This window comes from Kryptolebias marmoratus, linkage group LG23 (assembly GCF_001649575.2).
Source record: "Kryptolebias marmoratus isolate JLee-2015 linkage group LG23, ASM164957v2, whole genome shotgun sequence".
NCBI classification, from domain to species: domain Eukaryota; kingdom Metazoa; phylum Chordata; class Actinopteri; order Cyprinodontiformes; family Rivulidae; genus Kryptolebias; species Kryptolebias marmoratus.
The window spans coordinates 6,354,215-6,380,715 of NC_051452.1; the positions used below are offsets into that span (position 1 = coordinate 6,354,215).

The window sequence follows — 26,501 nt, forward strand, 5'->3', positions numbered from 1 at the left end:
TAGCCTTTTGGTTGTCTTCTGGAGTGTTGTTTGTATTTTTATGTTGTGTTTTGAAAAATGCTCATTTTTATGTTGTTTTTTTATCCTGTTTTAAATCCTATCTGTTCTGTTAGTGTGATTTCTTTAGCTGAATTGTTTTGTGAATCCTGCGGTTTATGATCCACGCTGTAAAATGTTAAATCTTGTGTTTAGTGTTTGTGTTTCATTGAGAGTTTGTGGCTCTGTGGTGGTGTTTTTGTTGTGTTTTGTCACATTTCTTTGACTCCTGATCAGTGTCAGTCCTCCCTGCACCTTCCTGCGGTTCCGTGTGACTCATCCCACCCACGTCTCCAGCTGTTCCAGCGGTTCCGGGCCCACATGTGTTGCTTTTCAGAACGAGCTCTTCTCGTATTTTGTGCGCTCTGGAGTAAAAAACGTGTATCACCTCTCCCATCTGCTGCCTGGCCGCGCATGCGCGGTGCGGCTCTCCATCATTTCCAATATTCCAGTGTAGGAGAAGCAGCAGAGGCAGAGAACTAATGGGTAGGCTTCTTTTTCTTATTTTTCTCATCCTCAGAGGCGCTCCGCTGCGGCCCCGTTTCTCTCTTTCTGCGCCGGAACGCACACGCTGGGGTGTCCGGGTAAGAGGGGACGGTTTGCGGGTCTAATTAGGCTCAGGCACAAACGGTAGAGCCTGAAAAAGCCTCTTCATCTGCATCGGGTTAGCACGGCTGTTAGCCTAGCATGCTAAGCTAACCAGCGCTAACTCGGCCTGGCCCTGGCCTCTGCCTGGCCCCCTTGGCTCGAAACCCAACGCGGGCCTAGCTAATGTATTTCTTCCCGTTTGGTTTATTTTAATTTATTTATTTTGGGCCGTTTAGAGTCGGAATCCGGCCTGGAAGCCCCCCGGGCGCGTACACACCCGGTTCCGGTTCGGTTGCAGTGTGGTTCTGTTGCAGCTTCGCTACCAAGCAGCGGCAGCTCGACAGCTGACGCTCGGCTGCTAGCCGTCCAGCTAGCCCCCGGAGCTGGGTCCGGCGCCCCGGAGGGGAGGTGGGGGTGGGGGGGCTCGGACCGGACCGTTTCGGCTCTTTGACTCGGTGCCTTTCTGTTGCTTTTCTTCTTGTTGGACTCGGGACCCCTCGAACCGTGGGAACCGAACCTGGACCTGAGCAGCAGCTAACGGCTAACGTTTTTTTTTTTTTTTTGTGATTTTTTTTTTTTTTTCAACAGCAGCTCCCAGCTGATGGGCTAATTAGCTCTCATTTAGGCACCTTTGGCTGTTTCCTTGTGGCCTTTAGCTGTTTAGCTGTGAGGACAGGTGGTCCAGCTGTCACCCCTGATCATTATGACAGATTATTTATGACGGGCTACAAACAAATCTGGGCTCAGGTTTGCAGGGTTTAATGTTTAATTTGGGGTTTTATATATACCCCTGCTCAGTGAGAGGACATCAGGACAGCTTAGCTCACCTTATCGGTGGTTTTAGTGCAGGTCCTGCTTATTAAATAAAAAAAATGTGCAGAAATGAATTAATCAGCGTGCTAAAATTTACTTAAAGGCACTAAATGCAACATCATAAAGACTATATAATATATGTAATTAAAAAATAAATATATAAAGGAACAGGATCTACAGTTTTCTGTCTCGCGTATCGATGGTTCACGTTCCTGCCGCCGTTTCTTTACCCACGAAAACAGCCGAAGTGACTGCAAACAGGTGGACAGTTGGGTTGTTTTGCTGCGTCTTTATGTTCAGATTCAAAATGGACGTGAGAGTGCTTTGTTTACATTGAGAGCATACCCGCGTTTCATGTCAACACGTCTGGATTAAACCTTTTTATGTCTGATTTCATAGCTTGTCGTGAGTACCTCTAAGTTTATATAAATGTATATTTATTATCTGGTGTTTTTGCTTTTCTGTAAAATAATCAAAGCGTTTAAATTTAATAAACCCTGCTCAGAAACTTATAACAACTTAAACTTTATAGTTAAACTTATTTGGCAACAAGCTCTTCCTCCTGTTCAGATACTTCGTTTTATTTTATAAAAAGACTTTCATCTTTTCCGATTTGCGTTTCCAACCTTCACCCTGAATCCTTTGTCTAATGGATAAAAATCTTAACATATTTTATTTTTTTAATATAAATTAATTGATTTGTGTGTATTAGATGTTAATGTTATGACACATTTATTCTTTTAAAAGTCATTTGTTTTTGATTTATAGTTATATTTATTCTGGATAAGATGCATTACCTAAAACTAGAGGTGCACGAAGACGATATTCCGACAAATTGAGGGTTTTAAAAAAAATCTTTTAAGGTAAAAGTTTTCATTACAAACTCAGATTTCATGGATTCTTATTTAAACTGTGACCTTTGAACTCAGGGTTCCAGATTATGGTTCAGCCAGTTTTTTTTATTTTTCTTGTCACAGTACTAAAACAGAAATATGAAATTAAATTCACTGGATAAACCCTGTTTTATCAGATTACAGAAATTTATTTAAAGAAGATTTTAAACGTTACTTATGTCTTCCTGCTTAATCACGTCTTTTATTGGTTTCTACTTAAACTATTTTGCTTCAACTCGTTTAAAAAGCCCTGAAACTTACAAAGATTTCACGCCAGAAAGAGATAAAATGCATAAGTGAAGTCACTAAATGGCGGTGACGAGCTCTGACAGGCTGAGTGGAAATTACAGTGAAACTCCTGTGTGTTTATTATTATTTTAATCACAGAAACAACAAATTAAACCTGAGATAAACAGGACAGCAGCAGTCATCAAATGACTGTGTGAACTTGGCTCTTCCTCTCAGCACGTAGCTGCAGAGGCTGCAGGAGGGCGGGGAAGCTGCTCTCGCAGCATGGTTTGAGTTGCTGCTCGGTCCTAAAGCCTGACCTGTTTGTTTAAAATGCCGCTTCAAAATTTAAAGTGTTGAAAACGGATAAAATCGTGACTTTTTTTCAGTTTTTTTTGTTGTTAGAATCTTGTGAGATTTCACCCGATATCTCATCAATACTACTGAGAACAGAAAAACTTTGTTTTCTAATTGAATAATATAATCATCTTCATTTATCTTAAATGTGAAGAGCAGGCTGAGAGTCAATCTGAAACAAGTAAAGTTTGAAACAGGAGCTGTGGACGTTCTGACTGGCACATCATGAATAAATTGTCCGTCCGTTCAGAGTCGTGGGCAGCTGGTGCTTTACCTCCAGCTGTTCTGGACGAGAGGCGAAGTGTCGGCTGTTTTAGGTCATCTGTTGTGCCCGAATCTCACGTATAATCCATTTCAATCTCAGGCTGCGTTCACACCTGATAGTCCCATAGACTCGGTCCGACTGGGGACAAAAACTACAACATTTGGTCCATTTTCAGCTGTTGCTGTTCACGTTCACGCTGCATCGAGTCCATCGAGTCGATCGAGACAAATCCTTTGAGCGACCTGTTCCCCTCTTCGCCTGTGGTGGCACCGCACCGAGAACTACTGAAGGAAACAACACGAAAACCTCTGAAGAAGACGCTGAGCGCAGCTTCCTTCTCCTGGGAAAGTGGCGGTTTTAGGATTTACACCTGCTCTTCACTCCACGTCCGACCACGAGACTTTTATCCCGCCAGTGGCAGAAAGGCACGTTTGTTTTGGTCGTATTTACCCAGAAGGCCCTGCGCTGTAGTCCGCTTCCTGCTTTTGGAGCGGCCTGCGTTCACGTACGCATTCGAACCGCGTCAGAGTTGACTTCAACTGAACCGAGACAGAAATTTTTAGGCGGACTAGAGTTTGCTTATTTGGTGCTCGTCAGAGTTGGATTGGGCAAACGAACCGGAGCTCGATTAAAGCGGACTGACACCAAAAGTACTCGCAGCTCCATAAACTGTGGCGTGTCGGTTTTACTCCCTGTGAAAAGCCCGCAGTGGGATGGAACCAGAACCAGAATCTCACGGGATGTTCGCCGAGGTTCCTGGCTTCAAAACTTTACGGGACAAGTTTTCTCGCAGGGGTCTGAAACTCTCTTTAGTTTCCATAATTCAAGAGTGTGAGAAAGTTCCCAGATTTCTTCAGACGTTGGTATAAACGAGTCATTCCGTTTGGTTCAAATAAAAATGATCATATTTTGTCTCCATCGGTCGCAGCGGCGCGAGATTCTGACTAATTTAATCTCGAGTCGCTTGATGTAAGGGTAGCTTTAACATTTGGTTTGTAAAAGCTAAGGTACGGGTATTTATTTATCCTTTAAAATGAGTAAAAGTCAAAAGGAGAATATTCAGTAACTCTTTGTTGCATATATAAAAAGGTAAAAACCAGAAAATATCACTGACTTATTGCTTCATCTGAGAGCTGACGCACCTGAAACACAAAAAACCCTGAGCATTAAAAACTGTTTATACGCCCCCCCNGGAAACCTTACTTATAGAACAAAATGTTAAAACCTTCAGGGTTTATTTGAAGTTTATTAAATCTGCATCTGAGAGAAAAATCCCTTTAAATGACCAAATCAAACAAGTTAAAATGATCGTTTATAATGCTCCAAACAGACTTTAACGTGAAATAACTTCACCTTTTATGACATAAAGACGCGTCTGCTTTTAGAAACTCAGCTCGTTCTGTTTGTTTGTCATTAGTTTTAGTTGTTTGATGCTCAGATGAGACTTTAGTTAAACATTTAGTTCAGATCCGGGTTTAAATTTAACAGAATAATGCTGGCGGCTGATCACTTTTATGGCAGTTTGTCGATGTTTTGGCGTGAATCATCAGCATCAGACGAAGCTTCTTCTCCAACCAGGAGGTTCTTCGCTCTCAGGACGAGCTGAGGCGTTCAGGAAACAGGCGGCGCGCTGTTTTTACTCAAATTAAATCACAGATATCAAACTTTAACGATCGCCACAGAGACCTAAGAGCCGCCGCAATGCTTCCTGAATCTTGTGAAGTGTTTAAACGTTCCACATAAAACCGTATCACGAAGCGTGCGCGGGCTGATTTTATTCTTTGAAATTTATTTTAGATGGAACGTTTTCATTTACACGAACTGCTGTTTTAATGGACCGCAAATTCAATTACTCAGACATCTTTAGCTGTGGTTCTGTGCGCCGTTCAGTGCTTTTTCTTATAAATCTCTTCTTTTTTTTCCCCATTTAATTTAAAAACAACATTATTTTAAGTCTTCAGGAGTTGTTCATTTACATTCTCTCTTCTTATTATTTTTGTAATTTGACTCCAGAACAGTTAGAAACCCAAATCTTGCACTTTAGGACGTCTAATTTTCCTCCAGAAGTTTAATTTTAGTTTAATCTTATTTCTAACAGCCTTCCCCAACGTTTACAGGACACCACAAAATAAAAGTTTAATAAAACTTTCTAATCGAAATTCGAAATACTGGCTTAAAGCCTGACAAATAAATAAAATGAAGCACTTATTGTTTGTGTGTTTGAAAAGGCCTGAATGTTTATTATTTTGGAGGAGTTCGGTCACGTGGCTTCGTCCCTCAGAAAGAAACGAATAAAACACTAATTTAAAAATAATAATGGAGACTGAAACGTGACCAAATGTTTCTGTTTCCCATCAGATGGTTGTTTTATTTCTCCAGTTAAGATGTTTTCTTCTCAGTCTGGTGATTTCCAGCCAACAGGAGCTGTTTTCCCAGCACACCGGACAAAAATATTTTCTTTTAGACTTGAAATATCTTTTCTTAAAACAGCAAAGGCTACAAAACTCTCCGAAACGCCGGCGTTAATCAAACATGGAGTCAAAAGGTTTCCTCAAAAATGTCACGTCACAATTACTTTTAAAACTATTTTTGTTCTTTTGGAAGTTACAAAACAATTCAAAACTATTTTTAAGTTCTATAAGGAACCCGTGGATGTACTGGAACACCCAGAACATTTAAAATCAACAGAATTTAAACCAAAACGTGACCAGTTTTTTTATTTATATCTATATTTAAGATCAAGACTTGACATTTTTATTTAATCACTAATATCGATAAATTAAAATTTTTAAATTTAATTTAAATAGAGTCAACAGGCTGTTTTATTTATAGTTATAGTTTATTTTTTATTCTAAAGTAATTGTACCTTTATTTCCACTTCTGCTGTTTGTACAGTCACATTAAGAGCCTGACAGGCTGATGTTAGCTAATTAATTAGCTTGTTATTAGTAGCTAATATGCTAACTCTTGTAGCTTGTTGCAAATGTTTGTAGCCTTGAAGAGAGAAGGCGAGTAGACAAGTTAAGATGTGTTATCTGTTAATAAAACCTAAAACCAACTAAACTGACGTCGTTAATTTAAACATTTAAGGGATCTCCCCCCTGTAACGGCGTCGTGAAGCAAGAGGAAGGAGGAGCGTCGCTCGCACGTAACAGTTGTCTTCTCACTTGGAGGAAAGCCAAATCTGTTCTCGTACAGAACAGCTGAATTATTCTGCTCCAGTTTGAATTCTCGGCTCTGATTGGTCGATCCTCGTTTCTCTTTAAGTGAACTGGACGTCTCCTACGATCTCGTCGACATGTTCCAACCCTTCACCATCTAATATAATAAAAATATCACACCTAGCTCACATATTTACTTAAAATCTTACTTTAGTAGCTTAAAAAGCCGAACCAACTCATACTGAAAGCCAAAAAAACCTTGCAGATTAAACAAACCACCATTTTGACCCCTTCGGCCCTCAGCAGCTGTCTGAACCCAGTTCCTCCTGAATCTGTCTCAGCATCGCGCGTACTCCGACCTTGGTTTAAAACCTCGGCACGCAAAGAGGCGGGCGATAAGCATTCCTTCAATCAACTCTGCTCTTTAATTCAGAACCCTCCGTTTTTGGAAAACCAGCCAAAGTAACGGCAATTATTTATCAAAACGTTACGAATTTACGTTGCAATAAACGTGCTTAAATGACATTTAAATTTAAAGGCTGAGCAGCTCTTGAAGGAATGCCTATCACCCGCCTTCTGCTTGATCTCAGATAGTTGTTGGAGATTCAAATGTCTCGGCGTTTCCCCGTGTGGGTCACGGAGGATCTTTGAGTTTCATGTTAGGTAGTTGGTAACTTTAAGTCTGTTGTTTGTCCCTCTGTGTCCCTGCGATGGACTGGAGACCTGTCCAGGGTGTCCCCCGCCTCTCGCACAGTGACGGCTGGAGATAGGCAGCAGCTCCGGTGAGAAGAAGCGGATCAAGAAAATGGATGTTTTCGCTGATGTAAATCAGAAAATAGTTGGTTTTTATGTTAGAGACGAGTCATTCACTGCACCGAGCATCATATTCCCGGTCAGGGTTGGTAAAATGTCTGATTTCTTCGTCTTATCGTCTCTGTCTCCTGCAACATATAGAGGTTACAGATAAAAACACAACCAGCCGGAGCTGATGATTCACGGTTCTTCTGTTTGTAATAAACGTACGTCAGCTGGGTGCCTTTCTTTAAAAGGTTTGGCTTTAAACTTACCTCTGAAGCTTTGGATGTCAATATTTTCACCAAAAAAAGGCCGATAATGATTGAACTGTTGGTGCTTTTTAATGTATTCATAACGTCCTGACTCACGTCTCTCACGTCCTCTTCCTCTGTCTTTTCTGCTGTTGCAAACATTAAACGTGAAAAGGCCAAAAGCACATAAAGATGAGCTTCCTGTCCAGAAGGTTGGAGATTAGTGTGTCGTTTTAACCGAACGTGTTGCTGGTTTAGAGATGAGACGGGCACTAAAACGATTTAAATGAATGCTTGTTTGCAACAACAAAAGAAGCGTGCTTTACCCAAGGTGAATAAAACATATAGCTTAGACACTTTCTGTCGTTCCTAATAAAAATATCTTTGATTTGAGGCCTTTTTAATCATGTCACCTTCTAATGTGAGCCAATAACAAACACAAAAAGCTAAACAGAAACGGCAGCACTGCTCTATATGTTGGAGGAAAAAAAAACATCTCTCTGATGGAAATTGTTATCTTCATTTTTGCCAAACATGAAGCAGTGGGAAATTAGATTTTAATGATGCGACGGTTTCCCTGATAAGAAGCCGCAGATCTCTCCTGAGATGATGATTTTACTGCCGCCTGACAAACAGCATAAATTCAACCGCTGCCTTGGTTTGTTTTTTTTTATAATCGAGCTTGCTCTTCTCCAACGCTGGCTTCGGTTTCAGCAGCTCGCGGCCCAATTATGAGTCAGCAGCACCGGAGGTCGAGACGAGGCTCTGCCTGGAGCTGTGTCCAAGATTGAACTCTGAGCCCAAAGAAAGATGGAGAACTCAGGATTCAGCAGCGGAAAGTTTAAAGAATTACAACCTCCTGCTGAAGGCCTGACAAAATGTGCCGTTTTTAAACGTTTGTTTAGATTTTTTTATGCTTCTGATACAATTAAATGTTTGTTTGAAGTTTAATTTAACTGAAACTCTTCAGGGTTCGAAAACGGCAAATCGTCTTTGTTTACATCTAAATTCAGCAAAAGTTAAAGAAATTCCCCGGTTAGAGTTGGGAATATCTCGGCTCAGTTAGTCTGATTTTAGCCCCAGCTTTTGTTTTAACGCTCAATATCTGTCCGACTGTCAGGAGTGAACTCGTCAGTGTTCAAATGTAAACAAACAACTCGTAATTGTTGGCAACAAAACACGACTGTGCTGATTTCACTCATTTATTCTAAATTAAGCTTTTAGTAGTGAATGATGCTGATTTAGTGATTATTTTTTGTCCCAGATGATGCAAAAAAACTGCATTCGCATTTGTAACTCACATTTTTTACGTTTTTCTTGTCTGTTTTTGTTTATTTGAAGCGTTAGCAAAATATCTCCTGAGCCACCAGACGAATTTGAATGAAACTCTGACGCGACGTTTGTCGATTTTAATCAGCCGATGTTGGCCACTTTATAAAAGTCTTAATACTTGATCAAGTAGGAAAATGAAGCTGCAGCAGCAGCTGCTACAGCCAGCTCTTTGTGACCAATGATTTAATTTAATTTTAGTGAGAATCTCTTCTGTTTATTATTTATAAATGTTCAATTTCTTCTAAAGGTTGTTTAGTATTTAAGCAACTATTGTTAAATTTTGTTAAACTAAGATACATATTGATTAATTATTTTAAAAAATGGTGTTTTAGTTGAATAAATATTGTTATAAAGTTAAAGGAGATGACTTTAGTCAGTTTTATTTTTGCAGTTTAATCTGACGATACGTCTCAATTGGACACAATTTCATTTAACCATAAAAACTGATCTCAAATACAGATTTTCTCTTTTCTGTAAAGAATGTTGAAGTAAACAGAAAAGATTATTTTATATTTATTTAACGTTTTAAATGTTCTCCTTCCTGTTTCAGAGACGTGTTTGATGCAGTCGGTAATTAGGAGGAAGAAACTTATTTATTGTCTGTATTTGCTTTCAGGTTGGAGCTTAAAGGTGATAAAATAAACATGTGAAATGTATTTTATTCTTCACTCATAGTGTCCTCCAATCAGCTGTGTGTAAACCAACGTTTAACGCACCAAATATCCTTTACAAAGAAAAATAATCACATTATTTTTTCCTTTTCCCAGGAAAATGTTCAGCCTGAAGTCAGATTTGTTGATAATTCAGTGGAATATTTTCTTTTGTGAATAATTTAAACAGAATACACCCAACTTTCGATAAAACTATTCCTTGGTTGTTCCTTTTGTCTCCATGACCCTTCTCGTTATTTTTATTATAAAAAAGTAAAATAAATGAAATTATTAATTTATTTCGTTTGTCACTCTTTGGTTTCTGGAGCTACCTGTCTGTGAACTCACCTAGACGAAACTAAAAAACAGCATACTTCAGGATTTATTTTAACATCTGGATGTAAACAAATCCCAAATTAAGTTTCAGGTGAATAATTCCACTTAAACATTTTGGCCAAAAAGGTGATTGAGTCAATAAAAAAAAATGATGTTTTAAATGAATGGAACTAATTTGTTAAAGGAAGTCAAAATAAAAGAAGTTCTCTTGATGAGCAGCTGAATGTTGATCCAGACATGGCAGCCACGTTTTTCAGATTGGTCTCAGATCAGACTGATGAACTTTTACTCTTGTACTTACCGTTATTTATGTTTTTTCTGCCCTGCCAGGAACCATGGGAGAACCACTACCCAACGGAGTTTGGGAACCAACATGGTGATCGGGCCCCACGTGTCCCACTGAGGGACTGGTTTCTGGCCAGCGAAGGACAAATGGTGGAAACTTAGCTGGGAAAGACTGTTGTTTGAAAGCACAGCCCACGCCCACTCCTGATCCCCCTCCCCCCCTTCCCTTTCAGCCAATCGGATGGCTCCGAACGGCACGCCTCAGTAATGGAAGTCCACAGTCCATTCAGTCCCGTCGCCATGAAGCAGCTCGAAGGGTAGGGTCCGCCGTGAGCTTGCCTCACCCTACCCTCCCACCAAGAGCAGAATCCCCCGTTGACGCCTGCGCCCTTCTCCTCTGCCCTCCCAACACCCCCACCACGGCTTCAGAAGGCAGAACATGACGCTCGCTGCGAAGACACTGGTTCATGTCTGATATATATACCTCTGAGGCGTCGAGCGTAAAACCAGTGGAGCAATGAATGGCGGAAAGGACTGTGAGGCGGGAGATGAGAGGCAGGCCGTCCCTGTCCAGGTCCCCATTGGCTGGCAGCGCAAGGCGGAGCGCGGCGTCGTCGTGTATGTAAGGTATGTAAAAAACAACTGCGGTACCTCAACAATGATTAAAAGGCACCATAAGTTGACTGGTTCAATCCACATTTAAACATCCCTTCAACAGTTGGTTATTAGCAGCAGGGAAGCAGTCAAGTAAACCTTTACTACCCAATAAAAAAAGGCTGCTTACAAGTCAGTCTTCTTTTAAAGTTATAAAACAATATACAAAAAAGAGGCCCGGTGCAAAATAAAAGCTCAAGTAATAAAAACAAATGTAAACCTCAACGTTTGGGATTATTAGTTGATCCAGATGATCATGTTGAAGCACACCTTCAGTGTTTGTTGCTGTTTATACCGGTGCCGCTGCCATTCTCAACCTGAAACAGGAAGTGCACCAAAGGTTACACAAACATTACTCCCCTTTTTTTTTATCTTTTTGTCTAATGTATTTTATTTGTATGTCTGTAGAAACAAACCTGCTGACAGATTCTTCATCGAATAATTAAAAACGTCTGATTGTATCTTCGCAACGACGTAATAAATAGTAGCTGAATTGAATCGTTCGTGAATCTGTACAAATCACATCTGCAGGAAACATTTTAGAGTTATGAGTGTGTTAACAGTTACCTGACCCACGTTAGTTTTAAATAACTGTTAATCAGTGAAAACGCCTTAAAATTTCATGATGAGCATCCTTACAGAACGCTGCAAATCATGGCTGTAAGAATTGCTGCAACTTTCTCAGGCGTTCTCAGGCTGTAGCCGTCAGAATAATAAAAAAAGCTGGGGTTTTTTTCAGTTTCTGCGCAATAGTGTAAAACATTTGCTGTTATAATCCAGCTGTGAGGCCCTCTGCTGCTGATGAATAAGACAAACGTAAACATCAGGCTTCAGCAGGTTTGTTTACCGTCCACACACGGTCAGAGTTCCTCTAATTGATTGGCTCCGCGGGAGGTGAACGGAGACGCGGAGACCTCTTGATGCCGCCGCTCGCCGCGTCCAGTCACGCGGCCGCTCGAGCGGAGCCACGGCCTGATGGACGTCCGCGAGCTGCGAGAACCTCTCAGACAGATTTGTGTTTGAAAGCTGCCGCCACACGGACGCACAATAACTGAAAACACAACATTTTAAGAAACCGGTCGTTCGTTCAGTTGGTGACACACAGATGGATTGATAATTTGGATTTGGACCGGTGCCGTATCGACTATATTTTCATGTTTTTACCAGTCGCGGCGAACTGAAGCTGCTGGTTGGTGGCGGGTGTATTTTGGGTGCCTTCTCCTGTGACCACGGCCGGATACTGTCACAACGCACTTTGTATTTGTTGCTGTTCTTCTACGTTTGCGTGTTTGCATCAGAGATGAGCAGCTGTGGATCCTCACAGCAGATTTTTATTTATTTATTTTTTAATTCACTGCAGCGTGATGATTCAGCCGTTTGGAGCTTTGTCAGTGTGCCGTCGTATACGTATGATAGGAATTACCAGAAGTACACGCTGTTCTTCATTCACTGGTGGCACACGGAGTGGTTTAACTGCTGTATTTTTCATGTTTTTCCCACCCTATTAGACACAGAGCTGCTTGTTATTTCTCAGCTTTGCCACGCTGTGACCTCTTCAACATCATTTACTTGTAGCCCTACTGTAGTTTCAGTCATAAAGTCATGTAGTGGGTGAGAAAAAGAAGCAAACTCAGCTCGATATCTGCCAGGGTGATTTAAGTACTTCCTTTCTAATTAGTCCTGAAAATGTTACCGATTCTCGTTTAAATTCATAACTTTCACGATAATGGTTCGGTGAAGTCGGCCGCGGGTCGATCAGTCGGGGCATCTTTGTCGTCTCCACCTCAGTGAGGACGTCATTTTAAATCTGTGTGTGTGTGAGACCGTGGATAACCAGCGTTCGTGGCGTGGAACCTGACCTTGTTCTCTGTGTGCAGTCCCAGCGGCTCGGTTCTGTCCAGCTTGGAGCAGGTGAAGACCTACCTGCTGACGGATGGAACCTGCAAATGTGGCCTGGAGTGTCCACTCGTCCTCCACAAGGTAATGTCTCTGTCCTCGGTGGACTGTGTGGGGTGGGGGAGGAGTGCATATCGCCCATCATCAGTCCAGAGGTTTAGATTTAAATCAATTTATGGTGAAGTTTCAGACAAATAATGTGAAATTTGAAGCGATACAAACAGATATCACTCAGCATGTTGTGAATGACTCTCAGCTACTACCAGACCAAAATTTAGGTCAGTATCCGTTCCGCTTCCAGCAAGCCTTTTACCACTTTTAGCTTTTAGCTGGTGTTCTGCTTCCAACCCTGTATTTGTGGATGAATTTCAAGCTGACCAATGGTTACAAAAACAAACCTAACATCCCTTTTCTGCCACAGTTTCAAATCTGTTAGTTTACGTGTTGTGGATGATTCTTAGTTCCTAACACACCAAATTTTAACTCAATATCTGTGAAATTAAATGTGTCATACCAATTCCTGCGCCCTTTAACGTCAGCTAGCTGTGGCAGCCATCTTAAACCGGTTGTAGATGTACATCCAATGACTGCTTCATTAGATATCTTGCTAACATTTTTCATCGACAGGTGATTTAAAAAGGGGAGACGAGGATTAAAAACAGCCGAACCTCAACAGTCAGGGTGTGTTTTATGGACAGGGTGGGACAGATGGAAGGAGGACAAATCATTGCTCTTTTTGTTGTCGTTGAAATAATACTTTTAAGGATTAAAAAGTCACCCTCGCCATGTTGAAGTTCTCCCTGTCATGGAGCCTGATGCTGAGAATATATTTAACATAAATCCAAACTGATCTCTGAAATGTTGTTTTAAATAAATGTTAGTTTTATCCCCACTGTTGCTGAGTTGTTCCCAGTGCTCAGTATCTGTATTTTCATGTGGCTTTCCTGAGTTTGTGGGGTTTTAAGAAGCAGATGTAAATTCCAGCAAACTTGGGTCCGCTCCTTTACGAGCCCCTCGGATCGATGTTTAAATCACAGGATGCAGGAGATCACTCCAAGGTGCTCAGAGGAGTCTGACTCTCGTTTATCTGCGACTTAGTCCGTATATCTCCCAGCCTGCGCCGTTCGGACGTCCCCAAGAGACGAGTGCTGGAGAGATGCAGCACGCCGGTGGGCTCGGCTGTAAATTACTGACTGAAGGATGATCACATGGCCACATCAAGCTGCCACACCGTCCTTATTCTCAGCCCGCTGCATCCTTTAAAAGTCCTCTGACCATCGGGGTAACAAACTGTCTGTATGTTGGAATTCGTCCCCACAGCTTATTGCGGTTTGCAGTTTCGTAAAGAGCAGCATTTTCCCCTCAGATGTCATGTTTACTGATGATAAAGTTCAGTAATTATTATTCATTAAGAAGTTTGTTTGTGAGAATAGAAGTGATCAGCTTGTATCATCTGACCTGACCGTCATTCGTCGTCGAATATGTTTTTGCTCGTGTGTTCGTGCAAGTTTTTGTTTGTCTGTTAGCAACATATCTCATTAACCTGCAGCTGAATTTAATGAAACTCTTAAAGTAACCACTGGATGTACATCTACGCCTGATTAACCTTTGGAGTCAGCTCGGTTCAAGATGGTCACTTGAGCAAAGCCGTCTTGGCAAACAAAAATGGCTGTCAGTCAGTTTTACAGATATTGAGCTGTGGTAGTATCTGAAAGCCATCCCCAACACGTACTCTGAGCGCTAACACGTCTCATGAGATGGCAGAATATCTCACATTTGGTCATGAAGTCGAGGTTTGACCCAAACGGATGACTGTCCCTTCTCATCGTAAAATGATTTAAGTCTAAAAGCGATTTCCGATCCTTCAGAGATTTTTGGATGCATTTGCCTTCATAATGAAATGTGATTTAATCAGGGACACCGAAATTATTCTCACAGTTACATTTTCCCTTTCTTGTGTTTGAATCCGTCGGCTCTTCTGTCCTTAGGTGTTCAACTTCGACCCCGGGGCAGCCGTCAAACAGAGGACGGCGGAGGATGTGAAAGCAGACGAAGACGTGACCAAACTCTGCATTCACAAGAGGAAGCTCCTGGCTGTGGCCACGCTGCACAAGAGCATGGAGACGCACCCGCCTCTGACGCTGAAAGGTTCAGGAGGAGGTACGGGTCGATTTACAGACCAGACAAACTGTTAAGGAAAGGTTTATCTAAAGACAGCATAGATAAAGTGGTGTTTATTGTTTAGTTTAGTTTTTCTGGAACACATTTAATTTTCTGTGGTTCCCATCAACTGTAACCTGGTTTATAATTGACTATTCTTCCCTGTTTGATACGTTTTTACTGATTGAACTCATGAGTGTCTTGTTCTCCTTCAGGTACACCATCTGTGGCTGCTGTGCATTCCTCAACTCAACGAGCAATAAGGACTAAACCCCACGATGGTCTGCCCAGTGCCGTTGGCCCCGAGTGCAAGAATCCGTTCAAGATGATGATGGCAGCCGGACCGCAGCAGCAGCAGAGGTTGTATCCGCCGCAGGAGGTGGGCGGAGCCCAGCAGCCCGAGCTCTACTCCGGATACCCCAGGACACAGAGGCTGGGCAGCGGGGAGCCTGGAACTAAATCCCCATACCGAGCTGGGTATGGAATCATGCTGAGTCCATCTCCCTCTGGTGCTAAACTGTACGGAGATGGCTCTCAGTCTCCCAGTGCAGACACTCTGGGCAGCCCTGAGGGTTTTCAAAGGACCAATCCTTGTGGATTTCCAGGAGCCGGTAGTCCTGGCTCTGCCTCCATCCATGGGAACACCAGGACACCTCTGTCTCCACCCAGTGTTGTGCTCCACGGCTCTCCTGCAGGCCAGCCGTCCTGTGCCATGACAGGAAGGACTAGCACGCCCCTCTCCCCTACGGCCACTGCCAAAAGCCCCGTCATGAACATGAACATGCCGCGGGGGAACTTCCCTCCTGGTATGGATCTGCCTCGAGCGGCATTTCACCATAAACTGCAGCCCCCTGTGCATCCCGTACCACCACCCTGTGCTCTTCAGAAAAGGCAGATGACCTCTGAAAAGGACCCCTTAGGCATCCTCGACCCCATCCCTAGCAAACCAGTCAGCCAGCCCCCCACCAATGGCCCGAACCCTTCCAACTTCCAGCCCAACATCCACTCTCAGGTACAAATGATGAATGTAAACATACCCCCTCCTGCCATTGTCCCCTTGCCAAGCAACTTACCTTTACCCACAGTGAAGCCTGGGCCTGTGGGGCATGGTGGTAATGTGCAACGGACTCAGCAGGGAGGTCCTGCGTCCTCCATGTCCCCCTCCCCTGTCACATCCCCCGTTCACATGACGGGGCCTGTGCTCGGGAGGATGGAGGCCTCGCCTCATCGCTCACGTTCATCCTCCACCTCCTCTGACCACGGGAACTTTGCCGCGCCCTCCGGGCACCAGGCCCAGTGTGGCACCATGAAGGTCCCCCCTCGCTCTCCCAGGTCGGCTATGGGGTCCCCCAGGCCGGCCCTGCCCTCAAGCCCCTCCACCAACAAAACAGACCCGCTCCACCAGTACAAAGACTCCCAGCTGCTGCCTGGGATGGGAAACTCAGTCGGCACCCATCAACACAGCAACCCCTTATATTCACCCACCTCTTCCTCCTCGTCCTCTCTGCCAACTTCCAGCGCTTCCCAGAAGGGCCACCCCGGACTCCTTGGGATGCCCCTGAACCAGATCCTCAACCAACAGAACGCCGCTTCCTTCCCCGCCAGCAGTCTCCTCTCAGCCGCAGCCAAAGCACAGCTAGCAAATCAAAACAAACTCAGCGCTGCTGGCAGCAGCCCTGCTGGCATGGCTGCTGGTGGGGTTGGAATGTCAGGCATGGGGGCAGGTGGTGGAGGTAATGGTGGGAGTGTTGGGCACCCGGGCTCTATAAGTGGCCCTCGAGGCATGGAGGGACACAGCACTTTAAACCCCATGCTCCCGCCGAACTCCACCATGCTGCTGAACACTCCTGAGGGTCAGAGCGGCCGGGCAGCACTTAGAGACAAACTCATAGCCCAGCAGAGGGACCCCGCACGCAAACGGAAACAGTCGTCCGGCAGCGCCGTTAACCACGACAACAGCAACAATATAGTCTTTAACATGCTGAACAAGCCAGGCATGGGGGGCCCTCACATGCCGGGGCCCAGTGCCACTGAGCAGCTGAGAAAAGTGGGACGAATTGGAAACCTACACCCAAACACCTCCATGGCTCAGCTCCTCCAGTCCATGAGCTGCCAGAGTTCCCACCACTTGGCTGGAAGTAGCCACCGTCCTGGACTCAACCCCGGGACGGGGTCTGGCACTGCAGTGTCGGCGCAGCTTCACTACAACGACAGCACGGGCATGGTCCCCCAGCAAAACCTGCTGGTCCAGCAGAGGCTGCGGGGTCCGGGGGAGGCCATGCAGCACTGCCAGAGCATGGACCCCTCTGGGGGCCATTTGGTCTCCCGCACAGGCCAGTTCCCTGACATGATTGCTCAGATGCAGATGAACAACTGTGGGCCTTTGGGACCAGGCGGTGGACCAGTAGGACCTGATGGCATGCCCCTGGTACGCCCCAACACTAACCCCCCACCACTGTCCCATCCTGGCCCCCACCCATCGCAGCTCCACAGCATGAGCCGGACCAACATGGTGTTGACACATTCAGGCGGAGATGGAGGCTGCAGCCAGACTGTCTCTGATGCAGGTGAGAGAAACTATTAAAATCTTACAACTCCTATTCTGAAAAAAGGAGTTTGTAAATAAAGAAATGCAACAATTTGCAAATCTCATAACCCCATTTTTTTCACAGTGAAGCTTTATAAACAGATCAGCTGTTGAAACTAGGAAATTTGACCATATTTGATATATATCTCAAAAAGTTGTTCTAGGGCCATGTTCTCATCTTCTTCTGCCATCTGTCAATAAACATCTGGAGCTGAGGAAAGCAGATGTTGTTCTAAAACCTGGAGATCCTTTCCAGATGCAGTAATGCACCCCCATACCATCAGAGAGGCAGGCTGACCTCAGAACAGTTCTCCTCTTTGGTCCAGAGGAGACGCATCTGTTCACATCTGGCTTCTTCTTTGCCTGATAGAGCTTTAAGCAGCATCTGTGGACGGCACGGTGAGCTGTGTTTACAGACAGTGTTCCTGAGCAGAACAGAACCAGCCTTGACCTTTGACCTCAGAGATCTGAGGTCTGTTGACATTATGAGCTGTAGATGAGGGGACAGTCAGTCTTCCCAGTCTTCTGTAGAGGAACTTTGTTTCTGAAATAGTTTGACCATCTTTAGTCCGCTCCTCTCAGCCTGGTGAAGCTCTGCCCATCTTTACTTCTGACAGATTCAGCCTCTAAATCCTCTTTTTATCCCAACTCCTCTCACTGACCTGCTGATAATTAACCTCATTGGTTACTAAAAGCTCCTCCAGCTGTTTTTGTTTCAGGTTTTTGTTGCCTCTAAATGTTTTTTATGTGCCATAAAATTCAAAATATCCTTAGTTTTTAGGTTCAGCATTTGGTATGTTTACTCTGTTCCACTCCAGCGTTGATCATTTCACCATCAGGATCAATCTGGTGTTGAAATTTCCAGGTTGTATTGTTCAGTCCAGCCCTGGCTGCTGAATGGAGATGATGCTATGTGCAGTAAATGACTGTATATCCCCCTCCCTTTGGTGCGATAAGCCGTGATGATGTGGTTTCTATGGTTATGAGTGAAGTAAAAGAAGAGGATTTAGGTGATAGGCCCCGAGCCTGGACGTTCAGGCTCCTCCAGAGTCTCCGAGCTAATGAGCCGGCCCCTCATCTTTGAAAGCTGGGCTAATTGTCAGTCAGCCAGTGTTTCTCTTTGTTTTATTTGTATTCTGCCATCAGTCAATGGCGTAAGAAGATGGAAATGGGATCTGCATCACGCTTTAAGGGAAGCAGCCCAGATAGGGCGCTCTAAAGAGCTTCTCCCAGCGAGCTGGTCGCTATAGTAACCATAGACCCTGAATAGAGACCGGCGTGAAGGCTTTGATGAGGCTTTAGGCCCGTGTGTGTGTGTGTGTATGTTACTCCCTGTGTGTTTGTACGCACATGGATGACGTGGCGTGTTGGTGTGTTTTCATGTCGGCGATTGTTCTCCGGGAACAGAGACCCAGATCTTGCGTCTCTCCCCCCGCCGTCCGCCCTCAGTTGGACTGGACTCAGTTCATGAATTCATTTTTTTTTTTTGCGTCCGTGCGTCCTCGTGGTTCATAATGGAGATCTCACCAAGGTCTGCTGCGGGCCGGCTGTTCTTATCGAGGTGTTCTGTATTCCTCCCACGCAAATTTATTGAAATTCAGGTGTTCGTTCGGAGGTAGAGCGCGATGTTCGTCATCGTTGGAAAGGAAAAATTTCTCTCAAATGACACTTAATAATTAGGATTTCAATAACCGCGTTTCAACTCCAGACGGTTTCAGTCTGAGGTTGAAATAAATGAAACAAACACCTTTTTAACTCGTTTTAACCAACGACGCCAAACGTTTGTTTTATTTAAATGAAAAGATGAAACGAATGCGACTCAAAACAGGAATCTGTCACTCGTTTTCTGCGTTTATCAAGCAGAATCGCACCATATTTCAGTGTCATTTGCTTTTGAACTTTTAAAATACAAATCTTTTCACTGCAAACGCTCAGAGTTGTTTAAATCTTAAAAAAGTCACAATGACCGAACCTCAAAATGTTTCCGTTTCTACCGTTCCAAACGATTCCAGAAACAAGCTTTCTAAGTTGATTTATACTATGAATAAATGTTTAATTGTGCGCTTTTATCTTGGGCTATATTTGATATAATTTTGGGGGTGAAGGTAATGATAAATAAATAAGAAATTTCCCAGAAGAAATGAGAACAAAGTTCTTATTTTACTTCCTTTTTTTATTTTAATCTATCACATTTCTACCATCAGCATCAACTGGATAAAACAGGTTGAACTTTAAAATATTTTGTGCTTTAGTCCAAATCTTCTGAACGTTGCAGACTTGTGTGAAATGTGACAAATGTTTTATTTTTCTAAGCAGAGCGTTTTGCTCTCGACCCCTGAAATCAGTGTTTTTATAGAGAGCAGGCCGGAGGTTTTAATTTACACCGACTTTAACGGTTAACTGTTCGTTCCTTAACCTTTTAGCTGCTTTGTTTACGTTCTCTAAAAGCCCCTTTTTAACGTGTTTAATGAAAAGAAGAAGAGTAACCCTGCTTTTACGTGTAACCATGTGTTCACCATCGGACGCCGTGAGGGGAACTCATGCGCGCAGATTTTCTTTTGGCCAAAATAGCAGAACAGGTGATGCAAACAGCACCACGCCGCCGCGTATAAAACGTTAAAGGAGGATTAATGATAACGTCTCTGGTAAAACACACTAAAATATATTTATTTCACTTCCCAGTAGATGTTTGGTGACATTTGTTTTCGTTCTTCGGTGGAAAAGAGCTGAAGAGAAGTGAAAGTGCCCGAGTCGGTAGCATCTTAGCTTCAGCCTCAAAACCATCTGTTTCTGTACAGCAGCCCCCCAACACACACACACGCACCATCAACAAATGCTCAGAAGTTCATTGTAAACTCCCCCAGACCCCCTGCATCCCAGTTGACCATCGCCCCCATCCCCCCGCAGTCTAAAACCGCCCCACCCGACCCTCTTAACCCCCTCCCGTCCGCCCACCCGTCTCCCCCAACAAGCTTCCTGGCAGCGGACAGCACCACCAATCATCACTCGGTTCCCATGGCGACGTCCCCCAGCAACAGCCGTCACTATATCATAGCGGGAGCAGAGGAAAGGGGGGAGGGGGTTGGCCGAGCGGTGGCTCCTCGGTGTCGGCGGCAGGGGGGGGCGGGTTTAAAAAGAAAGGAGAACACACACAGCTGCCCTTAAGCGACGTAGCGCCGCACCAGCTGCTCTGGTCGCCGCTCCGTCCACGCTCACGCCCGGCCTCCGATGTTGCGCCTTCGCCTCGTCTTTGTCTCGTCGTTCATTCATACATCTGCGGCCTTGATGCGTTTCCTTCATGTCCCGTCCGCGGACGCTTCGACTGTACCGTTCATCTGGCAGCTCGTCCATCTGTTAGCCCCAGCTGCAACAGATTGTTAATGTGCAACTTTTCCTTTTATTCCAAGTCTCGGCTGACAAACAGTTTTTTTTTTTTATAGCAGCTTTGACATTAATTTTCTGGTGGCAGCAGCAGATTTGAAAAGGCACAAATGCTCCTGAGCTGCTGCGTGTTGAAAGAAGAGATGAAAGAAAGAACTTTTAGTTGTTTATTTAGATAGTTTATTGATTTCTAACCTCAGATAAAATGTGGATTTTATCTGCATTAACTGAGCGTTTAAACCATCATGTTGAGTAGCAAAAATAACCAGATTACAAATAAATATAACTACCTGGGTAATGTTAAAAAGTAAGTACACCCTCGCTCAATTCAAACCTTTTATGAGGGGAAAAACAGGCTGATAAAATACCATTTTTCCAAAATTAAACTAAAATTAATAACTGCTTCCTTCGGCAGAAAGCAGGACAATATCAGCATGCATTTTATTTACTGATTTACTGACAAAACTTCTATAAAAGCCGAAGTTTGGTCAGTTTTCTGCTCCGGAGCATTCAACGCCAGGGCGGAAAGGCATCAGCAATGACCTCAGAGAAGCAGCTGCTGCTGCACATCAGTCAAAGGGTCAAAGGTCATCTCTAAACTGTTTCCACAGAGAGGAAGGTTACTCACAAGAGGAAGCATTAAAGACAGCTGCCTGTCAAACCAGGAGTGGCAGCAAGTTCACCCCGAAGGTCAGACCGTGCAGCAGTTAGTAGGTTAAGGGTCAAAGGTCACGACAGGACAGTTAGTTTAAAGGCTCAGAGGTGCAGCTGCAGGTTGTATTTGTACTCAGTTGTTTGTGCCTCGGTGGTTTTTCAGGCTGTGGAATCGGCTCATTGCAGCCACATGTCAACGCCGCTGGAGGTCAGATGTACCAGCAGCAGATCCACCAGGGAATGCAGCAGGGGATGTCCTCGCACCCGTCCTACCAGGGCCAGCAGCACTTCCCTGAAAACACGCCCTACAAGGAAGGCAACGCCGCCGGCTCCATGGCGTGCCTCTACCAGAACTACCAGGTGTGCTCTTCAGTCTATCTTCATCTCTGCGGCGCCTCCGATTGTTTCTGAAAACGAATCAGTCATGTTGCTGTTTGTGTCCACAGCAGGGGATGATGTCGCACCCACAGTTTGGCGAGGAGCAGCAGTCCCAGAGCGAGGGGCTTCCAGCGGGGCCACCTGGATCTGACAGGGGCCCCGGCGGAGGACCGGAGGTGGTGGACGCCATCTACAGAGCGGTGGTGGATGCTGCCAGTAAGGGCATGCACGTCACCATCACCACCACCGTGAGCGGGACCACACAGGCGAGTCCGGTGCCCGCCCTCAGCGCCATGAGTGCCTTCACTGCCACCCTCGGGGAGCCCATCAACCTCCCCCAGGCGGTCAGCGCCGTCCTGCACAGCCACCAGGACGGAGAGGCCAGACCGAGGCAGGTGAGGCCCGGACGGGGACAGAAGGCTCTGGATCCAGGAAAGAGCACCCCGGACGGCCCCGAGGCCAACGACTACTTCCGGTCCCCCGGCCGAGGAACTCCCAGAGGACAGTGGGACGGGGAGACGCAGCACGGGGGAGGGTTCGACACGCAGAGCAACAACAATGCCTGGGGTGGGGAGGAGTTTCTGGAGTGCTCTACCCAGGTACGGAGTAGTCCCTGCATGGAAAGACCTGCCAGTCTGGCCCCCGCCCCGCCGTGTCCCACCGAGGGGTCCAACAACCACAGCCTGGCCGCGGCGCACGATAAGACCTTTCTGGACGACGGTTACCGCTTCAACAACTGCAGCCGGACGCCCGCCAACTACAAGGAGCGCCTGGAGCAGACGGTGGAACGCTGCGTCCACATCAACGGCGTCACGCCGCACTTCAACAGCCGGGGTTACGGAGAAGTCCTGGGCCCCCCACGGCAGGAGCTAACAGGGGACGACCAGTCCCCCAGCTCCTCCACCAGCCTGGAGGGGCCTCTGGCCACACCCAAAGACTACAGCCACTACAACGGCCACTTCAACGGCATGGCGCCCAGCCCGTCGGACACGAAGAGCCTGAGCAGCGAGGAGGACCTGCGGCAGCCGGACTCCCCCTCATCAGAGCTGCTCCACTACCGCTCCAGGACCTTCAACATGGGAGAGCTGGTCTGGGGCCAGCTGAAGGGCTTTCCACCCTGGCCCGCCAAGCTGGCTGGGGACGAGCAGGTGCACTGTGCTGCTGTGCAGCTGAGAGAGCAGGCCAAGGTGAGCCACCGCTCTGAACCAACTGCGTTTATTTAGGAGGGATGAATCCTGGCCTAAAGAGCTGCAACATAAATCTGTACTGATGATGACGTGACACTGATGAAGACGAGTCCAGAGTCTTTGTCGTTTCCTAACGTCTCTGGTCTTCCTGCAGGTGGAGCCTGAGAAACTAAAAACACTAACGCATGACTTGGAGGCGCTGGACCGAGCTGCCAAAAGAGGCCTGAAGTAAGGATTATCTTGATTTAAGCCACGTTAAGTGTCACTGAACCAGATAAAATGCAAATATCTTCACTTGTTGTCCAACAGACAGGGGAAACTGAATAATAATCCCCTAAAAGCTGCTCTCCACGAGGCCATGAGTGAGCTGGATAAGATGTCGGGCGCAGTGAGTATTTCCTTCTTTCCCATCTTCTAAAACGTTCTGCTCGGCCTAAAGTCAGGCTTCCACTGTCCGTGTCCAGAAAATAGCGAGAAAACACAGAATTTTTCACTTGGAGTCGCACTGAATGACCAGTTAGCAGAAGTTCATACATCAGGGATGAGATTTTTCCGGTTTCATCTTTACTCCCGGCTTTTTAAAGACGATCTGGACCGGTTCTGAGGAGAAGTTTTCTTCTATTTAAAGCTCAAACTTTAGTATGACGACGTGTTTAAAATAATCCTACACAGAATATAGTAAAGAAAACTGATTAACGAGGGAAGAGCTATCGAGGGAAGAGCTATCGAGGGAAGAGCTATCGAGGGAAGAGCTATCGAGGGAAGAGTTAACGAGGGAAGAGTTAACGAGCCGCTGTCCTCCAGGTTTGAGGGAACAGGATGTCGGATTTAAAACGGCAGCGGAGGGGAAACTTAGTTTCATCTCAGGATTTTTAATAATTTCTCCTGCAAACGATGAACAGTTTGTGAAACAAAAACACACAAACAAATTGTTCTGCCGTTATTGTTTTATCCAGAACATATCAGCGTTATTTCTGCTGAAAGAGCAGCTCATTTTCTGATCTTAAACTCGTTAAAAAGTATTTTTAGACCCAATAAAGACAATAATTGAATGTTCTCTGAACCTGAGTTTACTTATCAGGAGCTCCTACTCGGGTCTGATCTGTGTCGCTCAAATATAAATATATTTAAAGCACTAAATCACACATTTAGAATGACCTACTTATTTATTAATGGAAGATAAAACTCACTAATAAGCATTAATAGTTACGATGGGAAAGATTCAGCTTTAATCTCGTTCAGCAGCAACACGATAAATAATGTAAAAAGTTCACAAAATGCACAAGAAAATGGTCATTAAATGATGTAATAAACAACACATCAGATGTAATTTGTTCAATAATTCTGTTGATTTAAATATTTGACAGAAATCCTCCGATCCACGTCCAGCTTCCTGAACGTTTTCAGGCTTTTTTAAAATCAAATCCCTGATTTTTATCACCAAAAAGATGAAGTTCCAGTTCTGTAGAGTCACTCGGTCTGATCAGAGAAGCGTTTAAAACACCAACGGAGGGAAAATGTGTCTCGAGTTCTTCAGACTAGTCCTGAATTCCAGCGCGGAGGAACGGAGAACCCTCCTGAACGTTTGAGACGTTCTCCATCTTCCATTTGTCCCCAGCGCTGTGTTCTGGTCGTGTCGCTGCGGTTCAGCTGGTTCAGGTGCGACTCAAAGTGAAAGTCTGCGTTGTTTTCTGCCTCCACCTGCCTTCACCTGCCTCCACCTGCCTCTGTGTGCCTCCAGCTCCCGACCCGGGACCGTCAGCTGATGCTCCCCAAGCCCAAGAGGAGGAAGATCTCCAGATAACATTGAATGTGTCGGCCCGGGAACGTCCTCGAAGCCGCCGGAGGCCCTGGGAGCGCTCCGGGGCCCTAACAGGTGCTACACAAGAACCGCCAGCGGTTCGCCGTTGTTCCAGGAGATCCGCCTGACTTCACGACTGACCGCAGAACGGTGCTGGAAACTAAAATCACCGATACAGTTTAAACTGTAGGACAAAACGGAAAAAAAACAAAACAAAACAAAAAAAAATGGAAAAATACGAAAAAACAAAAAAAAAATCAAACAGTTGCAATTTGTCTACAGCTCACTGAATTAACTATTTTTTTCTAGTATAAGATAGTAAAATAAACAAAAAAAAGCTACAAGCGTTACCTTACATATTTAAGAAAAATAGACAGTCCAAATATTTCTGATACATTTTCAATATGTACATAGATAATCCTGAAATTTCATGCTATTATGAATTGTATGTAAATATTGTACAATGTCATGTACAAGCGTACCTAATGCACATTTTATCTTTTATTGTACAAAAACAAAGCAGTAGAAGTGAACCAATGTCTGGGTTTCTATTCAGAAGTGCAAACGACAAATAATACAGCCTAAAGCTTTTATACGACGGACTGTGGCGCTCCGATCCGTCGGTTCTTTTCTGAAGGAACCGTCCTGGGAAAAAAAACAGGCATGACGAGTATTTGAGAACTCCATTACAGTTTTCACTTCATGCCAGCTGAGTGTTCGTTTCTCACCGGGGATAAAAAGTTAAAAACAAACAAACAGAATGAACTTTACCAGCAGAAAGTGTTCGGTGTCTGTCAGTCTTCATCGCTCCACCAGCCGCCGCTTTTCATCCGGAACGAGCGGGACGGCCGCTCGGAAAAGGAAGGGAAGGCCTTTTTATTGGTTTGACTATCAGGAACAAAAGAGGAATCAAAAACCCTAAACAAACCTGCGATGGCCGAGCGTTTCAAAGATTCTGATCAGAAGTTTTTCTGGACCGCAAACCTTTACCGGAGGAGAACAGGGAGGCCATTCCTGACGTTTCCAAAGCAGCTAAACTGACAGAAACGCTGGTGTGTTTAAGGCGTGTTTAAGGCGTGTTTGAAGCATCTTTGTGGTGTCTTTGAGGCTTCTTTGATGTGTCTTTGAGGTGTCTTTGAGGATTCTTGCTTCTTTGAGGCGTTTTTGAGGCGTCTTTTAGGTGTCTTTGAGGCGTCTTTGAGGTGTCTTTGAGGCGTCTTTGAGGGGTCTTTGAGGCGTCTTTGAGGTGTCTTTGAGGCTTCTTTGATGTGTCTTTGAGGCTTCTTTGAGGGGTCTTTGAGACGTCTTTGAGGTGTCTTTGAGGCTTCTTTGATGTGTCTTTGAGGCTTCTTTGAGGGGTCTTTGAGACGTCTTTGAGGTGTCTTTGAGGCTTCTTTGATGTGTCTTTGAGGCTTCTTTGAGGTGTCTTTGAGGCGTCTTTGAGGCTTCTTTGAGGCGTCTTTGAGGTGTCTTTGAGGCTTTTTCTACGTTTTGGAGAAAAGATTTGGCGCCGATCTGAGGTCAGCAGTGAAGGAAGCTGACCTCGGATCAGCACCATGTTGTTGTTTTCGTTGTTTCCGCGGAATAAACAAACCTGTAACCCTCGGCTTCAAGAACCAGAAGGTTCCAGGACAAACCAGACAGCCTGACTTGTAATAATCTGGTCTCCACGGCGACACGCCTGCGTCTGTCACTCCCTGAAGTCAGTGAGACAAACGTCAGGTTTGTCTTTTACTCTTCGTCCTGTGCAGCACTTTGATTAAATCTTCTTATATTCATTTAAATTTTAAAAAAATACAAACTGGATGAAAAA

At 44.9% G+C, this 26,501-nt stretch overlaps 1 protein-coding gene across 4 annotated transcripts; it reads left to right on the forward strand.

The window, feature by feature from the left end:
- On the forward strand, positions 1 to 26,501 carry LOC108245119 (methyl-CpG-binding domain protein 5). Of its 4 annotated transcripts, none has more exons than XM_017431786.3 (11): positions 1 to 522; positions 10,036 to 10,617; positions 12,522 to 12,624; positions 14,529 to 14,700; positions 14,916 to 17,267; positions 21,486 to 21,682; positions 21,772 to 22,887; positions 23,042 to 23,115; positions 23,197 to 23,275; positions 24,506 to 24,546; positions 24,629 to 26,501. In XM_017431786.3, the coding sequence occupies exons 2-11, from the start codon at positions 10,508 to 10,510 to the stop codon at positions 24,651 to 24,653; spliced, it is 4,269 nt and encodes a 1,422-aa protein (XP_017287275.1). In that variant the 5' UTR covers positions 1 to 522; positions 10,036 to 10,507; the 3' UTR covers positions 24,654 to 26,501. The 4 variants fall into 4 exon arrangements, with proteins under 4 accessions (XP_017287275.1, XP_017287272.1, XP_017287273.1 ...); XM_017431783.3 differs by having other exon boundaries at positions 3 to 522; positions 21,769 to 22,887; XM_017431784.3 differs by having other exon boundaries at positions 473 to 620; positions 21,769 to 22,887.

Coding starts and splice junctions, on each gene's coding strand:
- LOC108245119 (XM_017431783.3), top strand. CDS start 10,508: ATGAATGGCGGAAAGGACTGTGAGGCGGGAGATGAGAGGCAGGCCGTC. Junction 12,625..14,528: donor GTCCACTCGTCCTCCACAAG/GTAATGTCTCTG, acceptor TTCTGTCCTTAG/GTGTTCAACTTCGACCCCGG. Junction 23,276..24,505: donor TGGATAAGATGTCGGGCGCA/GTGAGTATTTCC, acceptor ATTTGTCCCCAG/CGCTGTGTTCTGGTCGTGTC.